Below are 17,027 nucleotides of genomic sequence, written 5' to 3' on the forward strand. Positions count from 1 at the left end.
CTACAAAAGATGTTCCAGAAAATGGGTAGTTTTTGAATGCCACTCTCATGGGTTTAGCTTTCTGTGGGAGGTCTGTGGTCATCTAGTTTTTTCTTTTTTAAAAAGCACTTTCTTCGAAATTCATCGGTTGGGGTGGTTGAGATTGGGTGAGTGGTTTTTTTGGGATTTTGTTTTGTTTTGTTTTTGCAACCGTTCTTTCCAAACACCCCCCTCCCCCAGAAAAAAGAGCTTTTAGCATAAGGCGGTTGCTGTCTATCCGCGGTAGAAATTGGGTCTTCTGGTCCCAGGGAATAGGGTTACTTCGGATTAGCGTATTTCCAGATGTGAGAGAGTATTACGGACTTTTTTTTTTTTTTTTTTTTTTTTTTTGGCAATGTAAATCGAGAATTAAGATTTTTCCAACTGTGTAGTATTTGAGTAAACACACTGCTTGCTGCATAGTTTAGGCGCAGGAGCCCACTCTTCACTCTATCCTGGATGGTGTTCAGGATCCTTAGCCTGACCCTTGGGTCCTCTGTAACCTACTCCGGTCTGCACACCAAATTACTTGTCTGCTGGGTATCACCCGACTTGACCACTTACAGCAGGCTCCAGCTCTTAGTGGGCTCAGCGGAGCCTTGATTCCTTCAGTTCTCTATTTCAGGAAAACATTTTCTGAGCTCCTCACCACCCCACCCCACCTCGCCACCTCCTCCACCCCCAGCCTCCAGGGTGCTAGGGCAAGATTCAGGAATGAAAAAGGTCTTGACAACCCCAGTGCTCTGTTCTAACTTCAACTGGAACTTGCACCCTCAGCTCACAGCATCTGCATGCAAGTGAGCAGCCTTCTTTCCTTCTCCTTCTACTGCCGTCCTCTCCTCCTCCTCCAGCCAGATGTGCTCTGGCCTCACAGAGATTCCCTCAGTTCCTGAACCAGCATGGTCTCTGGCTGCTGGGTCATTGCACAAGTTGTTTACTCAGTCCCATCAGTGGTTCTTCTCACTCCGGTCCTTACCCAACTGCCATTCAGGTGGGTACCTTGCCCCTCTCAACGAATTGTCCAAATTTTCCTCTAAAATACCTTAAAAAAAAAAAAAAAAAAAAAAGATTCCACGAACCCCCTACTTGAAAGTCTGGGCTGGTGGGCTGGTTCACTATTGCCTACAAAGTAAATTCCACATCTCCTGGTGTGCCTCTTTACAATCTACTCCTAACTTATCTCTCCATTTTCCATAACCCTAAGCCTCTGCATGTGAGATTCCGCCTATGCAGGAGGAAGGAGAATGTTCGTTCATCTCCTTTTCATTTGGCAAACTCTTATTCATCCTTCGGAGCCTTACCTGGTTGTTATCTCCTCTGTAAGGACTATTATAATAGTGCTGGTCACCTTTTAATGATCTGTTTGCATGTCTGACTCCACAAAATTTCACTTCTTTGACAATTTGTCTTATTTATTTTTGTGTAACCATATTTCTGGTTAATACAAATGAAGCCACAGATAACCATAATCAGTTCTCACTGCCCCATCATTTTCCCCTGTGTAAAAGACTTGCGGCCCCTCTGTTCCTTCCCCACTGTAGTAATTGCAGAGGTTGTCCTACCTGTCCTTCCCATGTCCTTCTACCTCGTACTCTGGTTTTCCAAGATTGCCCCTCACCCCGGCCACTGTGAAACATTGATTTCTGGTCCACATTATTTTCCAGTGAATCCCATAGGGCAAACCTGTGAAGTGGGAAAATGACACCCTACTCTCTTCAGTTCTTGCCCTGGTTCTGTGTAGTAATTTATCCCCTGGGTGCTGAAGCAACATTGCTTGTGTTTTCCTGTGTTACAATCTCATAAAGACCCTCCTTAAACAGCTCCTTGAACTTCTGCTTAGAATTGTTCTTTCTCTTCAGGCTCCAGTCCTGGTCCATGAAGCCAGGATGAGGCAGACAGTATTTGGTCCTGGTGAAGTCCAGGTTAGTCCTGATGCCTGGGAGACTACTTAGGCTATTGGGGGTTGCTGAAAGAATAAGGACATAAATGGAATCTCTCTCTTTTTTTTTTTTTTTTCATGCAAGTGATGATTTCTCTAGTTACAGTTTCACTTATCTTTACAGGTAGAATAACAATACTTAATACATAAGGTTATTGTAAGAAAGCACTGGACAGTATCTAGGACATAATAGGTGCTCAGCACATTCTAGTTTAAACAGTATTTGATAAGATGTCTGTAATATAAATATATGCTTGAATAAAAAGTACAAAGCCAGAAGAGAGAAAGCTCTGGAGAAGATAGGAACCACAGCGATAGTACAAAACAAAAATTAAAATTAAGTAATTTGAGGCCTGGTGCGGTGGCTCATGCTTGTAATCTCAGCACTTTGGGAGGCTGAGGTGGGCGGATCACCTGTGGTCAGAGTTCGAAACCAGCCTGGCCAACATGGTGAAACCCGGTCTCTACTAAAAATAAAAAATTAGCCACGTGTGGTGGTGCATGCCTATAATCCCAGCCACTGGGAAGGCTGAGGCAGGAGAATCACTTGAACCTGGGAGGCAGAGGTTGCAGTGAATAGAGATCACGCCACTGCACTTCACCCTGGAAGACAGAGTGAGACTCCATCTCAAAAAAAAAAAAAAAAAAAAAATTAAGTAATTTTGATACTATGCAATAATTGTAATAATATAAAATTATTATATAGTTCTGATTTCCAGCTTATTACTTCAGCTGCACTGTAGCTCTACATTGCTGGGGATTCGTCTCCTGAGGGAATGAGCAACAGGAAGAACAAACTGAGGCTTCAAGAGGAGCTGAAATGAAGGGAGCATGGGAGGTGGGGATAGAAAAATGTTCCACAATTACAAGGATGGCAGTATGGGCAAATATACTTTCTAATGCAGTCTGTTTGACCTTGGTGATGCATGAGGCTGTCTTATTTGGCTGCACTTTCCTGGTGATATCCACAACTCACCTCCTTACCCTAACTGCTTGCTGCTATCACTTTCCCATCCCTAAGCCTTATCCTCCCCCTATTACCAGGCCTGACTCCAACCTCAAACCCAGCTGAGGACTAGGAATAAGGTGTGTGTCCTCATCATATAATAGTAGAATTTTCCATATGCCCAGTACTGTCGTAAGCAATTTGCACTTATTAACTCATTTATTCTGACAAAAATCCCATTCAGTAGGCACTATTATCATCCCCCTTTTAGAAAATAAGGCAAACAAAAAAAAAAGAAAAGTAACTTGCAGAGGTCACACAGCTATCTGCAGAGATGGGATTCAAGTCCCGCATTATGATTCCAAAGTTAAGTCTTAACCAATCACTGTGCCGTGCTGCCTATCAATGACAACACACCAAAAGTTTCATTGTTTTGATAGACACATCAGAATGTCACTGTGTTCAAACAGCTACATCAGAAAGTCATGGAGCCCCCCAGTGGTACCTGCAGTGAATATTTTAGCCTTTCTCTTTTCCTCTTCTTCTGCAGTCCTGTCTCTTTTTCTCAGAGTTCTCCCTCCCCTCTTTTCATCTTCCATTTTTTTTTTTTTAACGCCTTGCCTTATTTTCCATCTCAATTTTCTTAATCCACATGCATGCTGCAGGCCTCCCAGGGGAGGTAGTACCATTGGTCCTGTCCTAAAACCTAATGTTAAATTCAGCAAAACCTAACATGGACCCAGCAATGCTAGTAATGAGCGTGTTGCCTTGCTGTAAAATGAAAGAATTGGGCTAAGTGAGCACAAAAGTTCTTTTTCAGCTGTGTCATTTTTTGATTTTGGTGATAACCAAGAGCATTTTGTTGTTGTTGTTGTTGGCTCCTCTAGTAAAACTCAGATAAAAGCTGGCTGAATTCTGGTAAGAATGACTGAAGCACTAGAAAAAAAAAAAAAATTCCTATCATAGTATAACATGTTGTTTGCTAGAAGAGTGGCTTATACCAGTATCATCATTATCTTAATATAATAGGTTATGGATGGGCAACATGCATTAGATTTCTGACAGGCATGTGGGAAATGTAGGTATTTTTGTTTGTTTGTTTGTTTTGTTTTTTGAGACAGCATCCCACTCTGTCCCCCAGGCTGAAGTGCAGTGGTGTGAGCTCACTGCAACCTCTGCCTTCTAGGTTTAAGCGATCCTCCTGTCTCAGCCTTCCGAGTAGCTGCAAATGTAGTAATTTTTAAAGCCCTTCTATTTGAAAGGGTATTATAACCCAATATTGTCCAAAAGCAGAGTTGTTATAATGGAAGGCTTTCTAAACTGGTTCCCAGTGACATTCTCCTCCTGGTATTCTTCCTTATGTGTAATCTCCTCCCCTTGAGACTAGACCTAGTGATTCCATTCTAACCATCAGAATATGGCAAATGTAGTGCGATGTCACTTCTTATATTGGGTTACAAATCACTCTGGTTTCTGTCTTGCTGTCTTGCTCTTTTGCTTGCTTGCTTGCTTGCTTGGAGGGAAGCCCGCTGCCATGTTGTAAGCTGCCATATGGAGAGGAGAGGCTCTCATGGCAAGGAACTGAGAAGATCCTGTGGTCAACAGCCTGTGAGGAACTGAAGCTCTCAGTCCATCAGCCCAAAAGCATCCGAATCTTGCCACAGCTTTATGAATGAACTCAAAAGCAGATATGGTGCTGGATAAAGAAGTAATTGTCAGACAGATGAGACATCGGTATGACTTGACCAAAGTTAACCTCAGCAGCTCTTAGCACCATACCCCAGGTCACACTGAGCTCCTAGAGCCAGGCCTGGGTTGACCGTTCACTGTACTCTACCCAGAGCTGGTCCTTTTTCTTCTTGGATGCCAGTGACAGTCTCAGCTGGCCCATACCTCTTGCAGCCTCACAGTGGGTGATTATTACTCACTATGGATTAGGATATGTGCCTATGTATTTGTAATATATAAATAATAGGATATGCAGTTTCATACGTCACCTGACCAGTAAGCAATGGACAGTTTCCACAGATGCGAAACACCAATTGCTCTCCCATGCTTCTCCTCACCATCTGCCACACCACCGCAGAATTCTATTTGCCACTCTGGTGCCATTTGGGCACGTGTCAAACAGAAACCAGAAATTTGAAACCCCATCATTGCCTGATGCTTAGCAACACAGCATCCCCACACTTATTGAAAAGATGTAATGCTCAAGCAATTGGAGGAAAATGTGACCTTAGTGGCGGCTATATGTGGATTTCTTCTCTGGGAGCTTATGAGTCACTAAGATCTTATGCTTGGCTCAACCCACGTTGAGCCATGCTTGGGGAACCAAGTTGGAAAGAGAAGGAACATTTTCAGCGATAATAACCATGTTCCTGTAGCCAACTTCTCCATCTGTTCCTACAGTTTCTGTCTACAAGAATGTACAAAGGTTCTGCTGCATAGATTTAAGACTAGCCAAGGTCAGTGTGCAATCAGCCATTGCAGATGAGGTCATCAAGGACAGGGAATTGCAGCTCTGGAAAACAGAGATGCTGAGAAACACTCTGATATGTGCCCTTCATTTCTGGCTTAAGGGGGAAACAGACAATAGGTACAATGAAGACGAATTCACTGTGGAGGGAAGAAAGGAAGCGGCTTTAGAAATAATACTCTTGAGTATAAATGAATGGTCTACTCAAAAGCTTTCTTATTTGGCTGTTTTGTTGCATTTTAAAACAGAAAAGTGATCTTAGATTAATGCACACTGACATTGTACTTCTGTTTATGTTTTATTTTAAGCATCAATTTAAATTTTACTTTAAGTTTTTCAATATATTTTTGAAATTGTGGTAAAATACACATAACAAAAAGTCTTCCATCTTGGCTCATGCCTGTAATACCGGCACTTTGGGAGGCTGAGGTGGGTGGATCACAAAGTCAGGTGTTTGAGACCAGCCTGACCAACATGGTGAAACCCCGTCTCTACTAAAAATACAAAAATTAGCTGGGCTTGGTGGCACATGCCTGTAATCCCAGCTACTCCAGAGGCTGAAACAGGAGAATCGCTTGAACCCGGGAGGCGGAGGTTGCAGTGAGCCGAGATTGCGCCACTGCACTCCAGCCTGGGCGACAGAACAAGACTGTCTCCAAAAAAACAAAAAAACATTCCATCTTAACCATTTGTAAGTGTACAGTTTAGTTGTGTTGAGTATATTCACATTGTTATGCAATCATCACTACATTTTATCTCCAGGATTCTTTTTATCTTGTGAAATTGAAACTCTATACCCACTATACAACAAACTCCACATTCCCCTTTTCCTTTAGGCTCTAGTAACTACCAATCTACTTTCTCTATGGATTTGACTACTCTAAGTACCTCATATAAGTGGAATAATACCGTATTTGTCTTTTTGTGATAAGTTTATTTCACTTAGCATGATGTCCTCAAGGTTCATCCATGTTGTAGCATGTGTCAGAATTTCCTTTCTATTTAATAATACTCTATCATACATATATATCACACTTTGTTTATCCATTCATCTGTTGATGGACACTTAATTGCTTTCACCTTTTGGCTCTCATGAATAATGCTGTTATGAACATGGGGTTATGAATATCTTTCTGAGATCTTTCAATTTTTGGGAATATATACTCGAGGTGAGACTGCTAGATCATATGGTTATTCTAATTTTTTTTAGGAACCACCATATTGTTTTTCATAGTGGCTGCACCATTTTACATTGCACACCAACTGTGCACAAGGGTTCCAAATTCTCCACATCCTCGCCAACACTATTTTGTTTTGTTTTTGGAGAGTAGCTATCCTAATAGATGCAAGGTATTGAAATATTTTTAAATGTCAAAAAGTCACAAAATACAAGCAAATTCAGTATTTTAGAAAGCCCTGCTCTACCCTGGACCCTGTGCTTTAAGAAAGCCCTGTTCTGACCCTCCTAGAGGTAATGCTACCATCTTCTCCTTCTAGAACATATCTGGGTACCTAGGATCCAAGAATTCTGTAGGGATTTGGAAAAGCCCCTTCCCCACATAACAGACAGTGGGCTGCTCTGCTGGTATACACAACAGAAAGCCTCATAGACAGCTGATGCAAGGGTGTGGGGATGGTTTGCAGGATGTTGATATAACTTGCTTGTGGGTTGGAAAGTTCACCCAAGTTTGCTTGAAGCTTTTGAAAGTTCAGGACTAAGTCGGGTGGGCCATGGACTGGCTGTTTCCATGTCACCATATTCCAGCACAGAATTCTGAAGAGTCTGAGAATTCTCAATTCAAACCTGGACTTCCAGGTCTTTATGATGATATGTTTGTCAAGATAAGACAGAAAATATACCTTTTAAATATTTAACACAAAACTTGTTACCTCCTGTGCGCTCTGTTGAGGGACTTTAGAGAAACTAGATACAAAACTGGACAACAATGAAATCCATTTTGTTCCATTTGTGCCGTGGTTTGAATGGTCCCCCAAACTTCATGTCTTGGAAATAACTCCCAATGCAATGGGAGAGGGGTGCAAATGAGGGGTATCTAGGTCATGAGGGCTCTGCCCTCATAAGGGAATGTAGTTGTTGTGAGAGTAAGTTTGTTAGAGCCCAATAAAAATATTCAATCTGACAAAATGAAGATTCCAAATTAGAAGGAATCCTATGCAGCCATAAAAAAAAAAGAGATCATGTCTTTTGCGGGAACATGGATGGAGCTGGAGGCTATTATCCTTAGCAAACTAATGCAGGAACAGAAAATGAAATACCATATGTTATCACTTTATATAAGTGGGAGCCGAGTGATGAGAACTTATGAACACAAAGACAGAAACAACAGACACTGAGGTCTACTTGATGGGGGAGGGTGGGAGGAGGGAGGGGAGCAGAAAACATAGTTATTGTGTACTGGGCTTAATACCTGGGTGATGAAATAATCTGTACCACAAACCCATCTGCTATAGAATTAGCAGATGTTGGTCAAAAAGATTATTCAAAGCTCATTCTCAGGCAAAAGAAACCTTTTATTCTGTGCCCAGAAGGCCCATACTGAGTCCGCCTATGACACCAAACAGTATGAATGAAATTTACCTTAGGCATTAGGCGAAAGGAAATGTGCGATTTCTATTGTTTAGAAGGTCTCTCAGCTCACACTCAGGAAAAAGGTTCCAGTTGTGATTCTACTTACCAGCACAAGGGAGAAGCCCCATTTTGTATCTTAAAAATAAATTCTTTCAAAAAGTACATTTCAAAGCATTTGCATTTCTCCCATTTCCCTATAATTGTGTAAGGCAGATGATTCAGTTAAGCCTAACTTAAGAAAAATATTAAGGACTTATAATGTGTCTATAATAGCAGCACGCTACAAGCTGTGAGGTATTTCTAAGCAGCATATGGCAAGTTGAGTTGGGATTGCATAATATAGTTAGATAAAACAAAGAAAACTATGCAATTTCAATTATTTACTGCCCAATGAGGACTTTCCCTCCTTTTGCTCTCAAACTTCAGAAAAAAGCAAATACAATAGTTTCAGGTGCATGTTTTAATATTGAGATTGTGACTTTTGCAGGTGTTTTCAAATGATTGCAAGGCTTAACATTCTGGTGCATACAAGATATATATATATATTTTTTTAAAGTAACTTTTTGGTTGTGAAAATTACTCAAAAGAGGGTTGGAGTTGAGCTCTTAATCTCACTTGAGCTTGATTACACTTGTGATGAACCAGATGTCGCGGTTCTTTCCTGGGTGCTATTGCAGACACATACCAGATTAGGACATAGCTACTTTCCCATGCTCAAAAAATGAGAATGGTAAAAAACTATATTACAAAATTCTATACTATCTAAACTTCATCAAGACCTTTGAAGTATGTATATTCTTGTAACACTCTATATGCATATAAAAACCAGATATTTGCATTATATACTAACATCGTCTAAAGTTCTACCACTTCTACAGTTTTTGAGTGTCAGCTTTGGGCATTTTTTTTCACATAATTCAACATAGGAAATGGAAGCATAAGGGCATGTTTAGATGTGTATGGATTAACTGCATCCTGATACCAAACGTGTTCATTCAAAACTAGCTAAATAACAGCACCTGCGATTTACAAGACTGGGGTTTCAATGATTAAAAAATAGAAAAAAAAATTGTAGTTTTAAATAACTCTTAATTCTATTGGCATTATTTTCAAAAACTTGTGTTCTCAAGACCAAATCTGAAAGGCAGAGTGTGGTATAAATTACACTGACTTTGTTTACCTTTTTCAATTTGAAAAACTTTTGATTAAGAATTCCCTAGGGTGTTCATAATTACCATAAATACAAAAGCACAATGACTGTTCTCCTACAACATTTTCAAAAATGTGATCCAAATGTATAACACAGAATGAAAGATGCTTGCTTTTTCAAGATTCCTACAGGTGAATGTGTATTCATATAGATGACACAGAACTTGCTACAAGACGTTTGGTGGCTTCTTTTTTTCCTTTTTAGTATTATGTTGCTTGGTCAAGGTATGGACTATTTTTAATTGCATTCACGTTCTTTTAAAATTACTTTGATAGCCAATTTAATGAAAATACTACTTTAAATACTTTTCTAGACCAAGATATGTTGGGCATACTGTGCAATATAAGATGATATAACCTTCTTTTCTTCTCAGATAATTGGACAGAATTTTGGATTGTTGTTAATCACTTTATCTTTTACAAACATAGTCAGTAGTAGTGTCTGCTGTAAGAAAGAGTGCCACCCTACTCACAGGAGCAAAGACATGGAATCAACCTAAATGCCCACCAATGACAGACTGGATAAATAAAAATGTGGTACATACACACCATGGAATACTATGCAGCCTAAAAGAGAAGGAGATCATGTCTTTTGTGGGAACATGGATGGAGCTGGAGACTATTATCCTTAGCAAGCTAATACAGGAACAGAAAACCACATTATCACTTATAAGTGGGAGCTAAATGATGAGAACTTATGAACACAAAGAAGGAAACAACAGACACTTAGAGTCTACTTGATGGGGAAGGGTGGGAGGAGGGAGAGGAAGAGAAAAGATAAATTATTGGGTACTGGCCTTAATACCAGGGTGATGAAATAATCTGTACAAGAAACCCAACTGACATGAGTTTAGCTATGTAACAAAGCCTTCAAATGTACCCCCACACCTAAAAGTTAAAAAAAAAAGAGCACTACCAAGTAGCACTTGTTAACTATTTTATATTCTATTAGATGGGTACATTATCTTGGTTTGATCTTTGAAAATTGCCTAAGTAGTACACATAAATTATTTAAATGTGATGTAGATTACATTACAATATCTGAAAGGATATTAAAGTATTTGTAATTCTAGAAAATTTTTGAAAGATTGCTATATAGACATGTTAATGATATGGTTTATGATTTTCCATTGATATTGAGGAAGCAGTCGAGAAATATGACTTTTCTCGCTGTCATCTCAGTGCTACTATATAAAATAGGAATAATGATGGTACCTGCCTCGTAAGGTTGTTGTGAAGATAAATGGCAATAAATGTTAGCTACAACTATTACTGGAACATTCAACCATTTTGGACCATATAACCTGTTGCTATTCAATCAGACCGAAGTCCTTAAAATACCATCTCAAAATTTATATTGTTCAGAGGCAAGGAATGAATCTATATTAAGAATGTTAAAGATTTTTATCATGAAGATAAGTCAACGTTACAGTCAACACTTTATTTTATCAAAATAATTATCCAAGCTAATAATGCATATCTGTGAAGTGTAATGAATTTCAATCCACTCGCATCAAGCTGAATAAAGGTTATAATAAACAAAGCAATCAGTGTGACTTCTGAGAGAGACATTTATCAAACCCTTGGACCAACACAGCCAACAGTTTAGCCCAGGGACATCTGTACTCTATGAATCTTTTTTGGATGGTAGATAGCTCCTGCCAGGAACAGAACAAACTGTTTTTTTAAATGTGATCCCCTCCTTCCTATTTCCTAGTCAGGGAAGAGTAATTGCCATAGATTTGTTCCAAAAAAGTGAGATTAAGTGAACAGTTTGATTGTATTTAAACTTGGCAAAAAAAAAAAAAAAAAAAAAAAAAAGGAAAAGAAGGAGCAATGAATGCAAAAATAATTCAGTTGGGATTGATCTGGAATGGAATTTTACAAATGGTTTATGCACCCTAACTGGGCAAAGTATACCTTCAATTTCTCAGGGAAGAAATTCATTACTTGCATTTTATGGATGAGTAGCTCCGAGTTTCTAAAAGGGAGAAATGTTGGTATTTTGGGTGGAAGAATTATTCATTACGAGGGGCTGTCCAATGCCCAGTGTATTCCATTTATTTATTATCTGTCTCCTGGAGTACTAAATGCTGGTGATTCCCCCAGACAATCTCCCTTCTCCCCACTCCCAGATTTGCAAACCTTCCAGGAGATGGGTAAGACCACTGTGTTATTAAATGAAGAGATAAAGAGGAGTATTCACATAATTTGATGTTATAATAATTTTTTTCCAAAAAAAAAAAACCCTCTGAAGTTACGAAGACTGAGAGGACATTTACTGAGACAAGTACATTTCTTCACTGATTAAACCCCAAATTTCACAGATTCAGTTTAGTAAACTGGATTTGAAGTCACTTCACAACATTCCAGCAAAGGACATTCCAGGAAAGAGAGATAGGAAGAGTTCTGGCTAAGACAATGGACCGGTCCTAGCTCTATCGCTCTCTAGCTGTAATTATCTTGGGCAACTTTTTCTAACAAAGGGATAATACTGCTATTCACCTTGTAGGCTTACTGTGACAATTTAATGTAACCTGCTGAGCTCAGTTCCTGGTACTCAGCAAGCACTCAAATGTTATCTATGTTCTAGTCACATTACTGGCACGGACGCTTGTGAAATATTCAAAAGTGTGACTAGGACCATTTCTAGGGCATAGCGGGTTATGTACAATTCTGAACTTCAAACTTCAGAGATCCTAGCTACCCCAGTAATCAGCAGCTCAGCTGTTACTAGTTGCTGGGGGAAAAAAAGCTCAAAGGGAGCCCCTCCCTTCTACCACCAAAACAAAGTTGTGAGATTCCCCTTTATGCCCTCAGACTGCATACTTTTGTGACTCCCTTTCCCCTCAAAAGATTCCTTTCAGGCCCAGCTCAGTGGCTCATGACTGCAATCACAGCACTTTGGGAGGGTGAGGCAGGCAGATCACCTGAGATCGGGAGTTCGAGACCAGCCTCACCAACATGGAGAAACCCCATTTCTATTAAAAATACAAAAAAAATTAGCCAGGCGTGGTGGCCCTAGGTACTCGGAATCCCAGCTACTGGGAAGGCTGAGGCAGGAGTATCGCTTCAACCCGGGGGGTGGAAGTTTCAATGAGCCGAGATCGTGCCATTGCACTCCAGCCTGGGCAAGAAGTGCAAAACTCCATCTCAAAAAAAAAAAAAAAAAAATGTGGCTTAGGAGGAAGTAGTGCATAGTGTAATTATAACCCAGGCCCGGCTCTCGCCACCCTCTAGGGGAAATCCCATCTAGCCCAAATGCCTCTAGGGACAACTGTATCTGAAGTTTTTTTTTTTTTTTTTTTTGAGACAGTGTCCCACTCTGTCGCCCAGGCTGGAGTGCAGTGGTGCGTGGTGCGATCTCGGATCACTGCAACCTCCGCCTCCCGGGTTCAAGCAATTATCCTGCATCAGTCTCCCGAGTAGCTGGGATTACAGGAGCATGCCCAATTTTTTTTTTTTTTGGAGACAGTTTCACTCTTTTTGCCCAGGCTGCAGTGCAATAGCGTGATCTCGGCTCACTGCAATCTCTGCCTCCCAGGTTCAAGCGATTCTCCTGCCTCAGCATCCTGATTAGCTGGGATTATAGGCACCCGCCACCACACCCAGCTGATTTTTTTGTATTTTTAGTAGAGACGGAGTTTCACCATGTTGGTCAGGCTGGTCTCAAACTCCTTACCTCAGGTGATCCACCCACCTCAGCCTCCCAAAGTGCTGGGATTACAGGCGTAAGCCACCGTGCCCGGCCTAATTTTTGTATTTTTAGTAGAGATTTCACCATCTTGGTCAGGCTGGTCTCGAACTCCTGACCTCAAGTGATCCGCCTGCCTGTGCCTCCAAAAGTGCTGGGATTACAGGTTGAGCCACTGTCCCTGGCTGTGAAGTACTATTTTTAATAAAGAATAGTATCTGCAACAAGAATGGAACTGAAATATTACCAGTACACCATTTACTATAGAAATAAGACTTCTGAGACACTCAGGAAAACCTGAGCATTAAAACAATTTTTATTCTATATTTTGAAGACATGAGTTGAGGAATTTTTTATATTTATAAAATAGATCATTCTTCCTCTTTGCCTTTTTGAAAAGGGCAAATATTTTACCTGTATAAGACTGAAAATTCTTTTTCACATCTCTTCCTATTGCTGTTCTGTATTATTTGCAGAATTTACTTTTTGGGTTCCTTTGGATAAAGCAAGCACTGGCCTTGTTATAAAATGAGGGTTATCTCAGGTGAATTACAGTTCTTCAGATAACCAGTTTCAAATACAAATGAGGACAAGAATGACTGAAAACTGGTGCACCACACATCTGGGTTTGCCTTTTGTTCGAGAGTGAAAAGAGCTAAAGAAATAGGGATGGCACGGCGCATATGTAGGCGCCATGCTACATGGCTTATATTAGGTGTCAGTACAAAAAGGACTGAGTTGTATACATGGGAAACTTAAAAAAAAGAAGAAAAAAAAAAAAAAAAAAGAAGCCATGGCCAGAGTTCACTTGTGTAATGCATTATTTAAGAAAGAAATAAGTCAAGCACAAATAAGGGAAATAGTTCAGCTTTAAAACAGATGAACTACATCAGTTTAAGACTAGACTGACCTCATGATGAGGTGCAAACATGTAAATATGCATAAATATTACTTTATCGTGCTTGAAATTTGCTTTATTCTGAAGAATTCCCAGAAATATTCTGATTTCCAATTATTTGTATTTTTCTTGCATTTACAAGTTCTTAGCTGCATGTTATTATGTAATATTTGTGGTCTGAAAGGACTATTTTATATTATCTTTAGAAATCATTGGTAGTTTCCTATTTTATACTATATCTAAAGTTGATATAACTCAGATGTTAGAAAATTTTACAGCTAGCTTTCCTCATTTTACAAATGGGATACGCAAAGTCTACAGACATTTGTCTTCCTCAAGGTCACAAACAGAAGGGTTCTTGCAGCAAAAACAGGATTAGCATCCAGACTCTCAACTCCACTCCTTGAAACACATCTCACAGCCTCTGTGAACTGACATTGCAAAGAAGCAGTATGACTATCTGGGCAACCGGGTCTAGCTTTAGTTTATATGTCTAAAACAAGTGGCACTTACCTTTGTTTCATTTTTCTTGAGAAATCTAAATATTCCATGTAAGGATTTATGTGACAAATAGATACAACAAAGATGAATTTGTTTGGCATAAACAATGTTCCATGTAAGTGCATCTTATCAACTTCTGTGAAATCCAGACAGTTCAAAGGAGTTAAAAGAAAGGTAACTTCTTTTTTTTTTTTGAGACAGAGTCTTGCTCTGTTGCCCAGGCTGGAGTGCACTGGCACTATCTCAGCTCACTGCAACCTCCGTCTCTCAGGTTCAAGCCATTCTCCTGCCTTAGCCTCCCGAGTAGCTGGGACTATAGTCGTGCGCCACCATGTCTGGCTAATATTTGTATTTTTATTAGAGACGGGGTTTCACCGTGTTGGCCAGGCTGGTCTTGGACTCCTGACGTCAGGTGATCTGCCTGCCTCGGCCTCCCAAAGTGCTGGGATTACAGGTGTGAGCTACCATGCCATGCCCTAACTTGTAATTTTTAAGCATACTGCTGCCAGGTGTATTCAAAGGCTAAAGTGGAGCTACATTATGAACAAAAATTAATTTTAAAATGACATTAGCCTTTTAACAGATTATTTAAATAGTTTATTTTTGTTAATGATAGGAATATTTTCTCAGTAAGTTCAAACCATTTTATAACAGGGAAGAATAAGCTAGTGTTAGATCTGGAAAAGTTAATACAGCATTATCTTGAAATTTTAGGGATTAAAAAGTGGTTGACTGGAACTTCACCTTTTTTAACCAATGTTAAAATAAACATATTTGAATAGAAAACTGTATCTGGTTCTTTCATATTTCAAATGTAAAATACTTTAATAGAGAAAATTCCATTTTCTGCATCTATTTAGACGATATTACAATAAAGGCAGTGTGGATTGGAGAACATAGCTAGTGAGATTAGGTAACATAAATTTAAGAAGAAATTAGCTTTTCCATATGAAATAAAATCAATGATCACATAAATTTAACATGATTATGAGGACTAAAGTAAAAACACAAAGTACAATATAGCTTTCGGTTTCTTGTTCGGCACATATATTAATAAATTTTCAAACATCAAACAATATAACACCAACATCTACTAAAACCAACTAGCACAGTAAGGTTACTAAAGCTTAGTTAATTATTAACATCTTAAAAGTCTAGTTCCCATATGAATTCTGTAACCAAGAATATTCTCTGTACTGTGCAAGCTGGTCAAAGCACCATCTTTTTCAGGATTCTCCAGAATTCGTAAGTATTTCAAAGTTAACTCATGTCGAATCCCACAATTCCTTATTGAATGTGGTGGACCTTCTGAACAGGGCTTCATTTATGAGGCCATATGCATATACTCATCACAATTTTGAAAAGAATGGAAGGCCTTCATACATATCAGTTTTTAATTTTATCCAATCATTAATTTTCTGCAGAGTTGTTTTTTCTTGACTTAATATTTTTGCAACTTTTTTCATTTTTTGTTCATTTCTCTCTATGTATTTCAACCCTTCCAACTGCAGCTGATCCAGCTTTTCATTTCGACTTTCATCTAGAGGTATGTTTTCACACATTACAGGATTGAATCTAAAATAGGTGTCAGGAGGTAACAGGCCATCAAGCATTATATGGACTTCTGTTAAAGCAAAAAAGAAAAGGATAGGGGGAGAAGAAAAGAGGGGATAAAGTGAGCAATGAACTGTTAACTTTATTTAAAATTATCTTCTTTTTAGGCACATTACAAAGATTCACTAATTTCATTATTCAAACTAACAGTAGAAGTAATCCATAGTAATGGGTAAAACTACAAGATAAAATTCATCTTCCAAAACACATTATTCTGTGAAATTAGTTTACTTGTTCTATTCTCTCTATGCTTTTGGTCATACCGTTCACCACTGCTGAAACGCCCTTTCCAATCTTCCTTTTTTTGTTGTTTTTAATTTTTTGGGATCATCTTCATTGACATATCATTTACATCCAGTGCAATTCACCAATTTTAACTGTACAGTTTGACGAGTTTTGACAAATGTATACACTTGTGTAAGCACAACAATCATGACATAGCCATTTCCATCACTGTAAAATTTCCTTTAAGCCTCTTTATAATTGGTGCCAGCTTTCCCTTTTCTAGAATTTCATACAAACAGAATCACAAGTATCTACCTTCTTTTACATGGCAAAATACTTCTGAGATTCATCCATGTTGTAGCATAAATCAGTAGTTCCTTTCTTTTCATTGCTAAATGGTGTTCCATTGTATAGATACAACACAATTTGTTCTCTGCAGTTCTGGTCTGGCTCTCTTCAGTTTTTAGCTACTAGAAATAACCCTATTATAAACATTTACACATAAGTCTTCATGTGCACATGATTGCATTTCCCTTGGGCAAAAATGCAGGAATAAAATTGCTGGTTCATATGGTAAAGGGTATACTTATTAAAAAAAAAAAAAAAAAAAAACCTGCCACACTGTCTTCCATTTTTATATTCCAACCGCTAATATATTAGAGTTCTCACTGCTCTACATCTTTGCCCAAAGTTAGTATGTCAAGTCTTAAGTTTTGCATTGCAGAGGTAGTGTTATCTTGTGGTTTAATTTTCATTTCCATAATGACTAATTATGTTGAGAAGGTTTTCATGTACTTATTAGTCATTTGTATATCTTCTTCAATGAAGTGTCTGTTCAAATCTTTTGCCCATTTTTTCACTGAGATCACTGTGTCCTATCTATATGACAGTGGTGCAATCATGGCTCACCGCAACCT

General features: G+C 39.0%; 1 protein-coding gene across 5 annotated transcripts in view; it reads right to left on the minus strand.

Annotated features, from left to right (window-relative positions):
• Positions 1-14,845: 14,845 nt before the first annotated feature.
• The window catches only part of PNPLA8 (patatin like phospholipase domain containing 8), a 50,062-nt gene continuing 47,880 nt past the window's right edge, over positions 14,846-17,027 (minus strand). For 4 of the 5 annotated variants that reach the window (XM_077994769.1, XM_077994767.1, XM_015134627.3 and 1 more), the window contains one exon: positions 14,846-15,895. In XM_077994769.1, coding sequence (XP_077850895.1) covers positions 15,621-15,895 — 275 coding nt within the window. In that variant the 3' untranslated portion in view covers positions 14,846-15,620. 5 annotated transcript variants of the gene reach the window in all.

The sequence above is a fragment of the Macaca mulatta genome, chromosome 3, assembly GCF_049350105.2.
Source record: "Macaca mulatta isolate MMU2019108-1 chromosome 3, T2T-MMU8v2.0, whole genome shotgun sequence".
In the NCBI taxonomy this organism is placed as follows: domain Eukaryota; kingdom Metazoa; phylum Chordata; class Mammalia; order Primates; family Cercopithecidae; genus Macaca; species Macaca mulatta.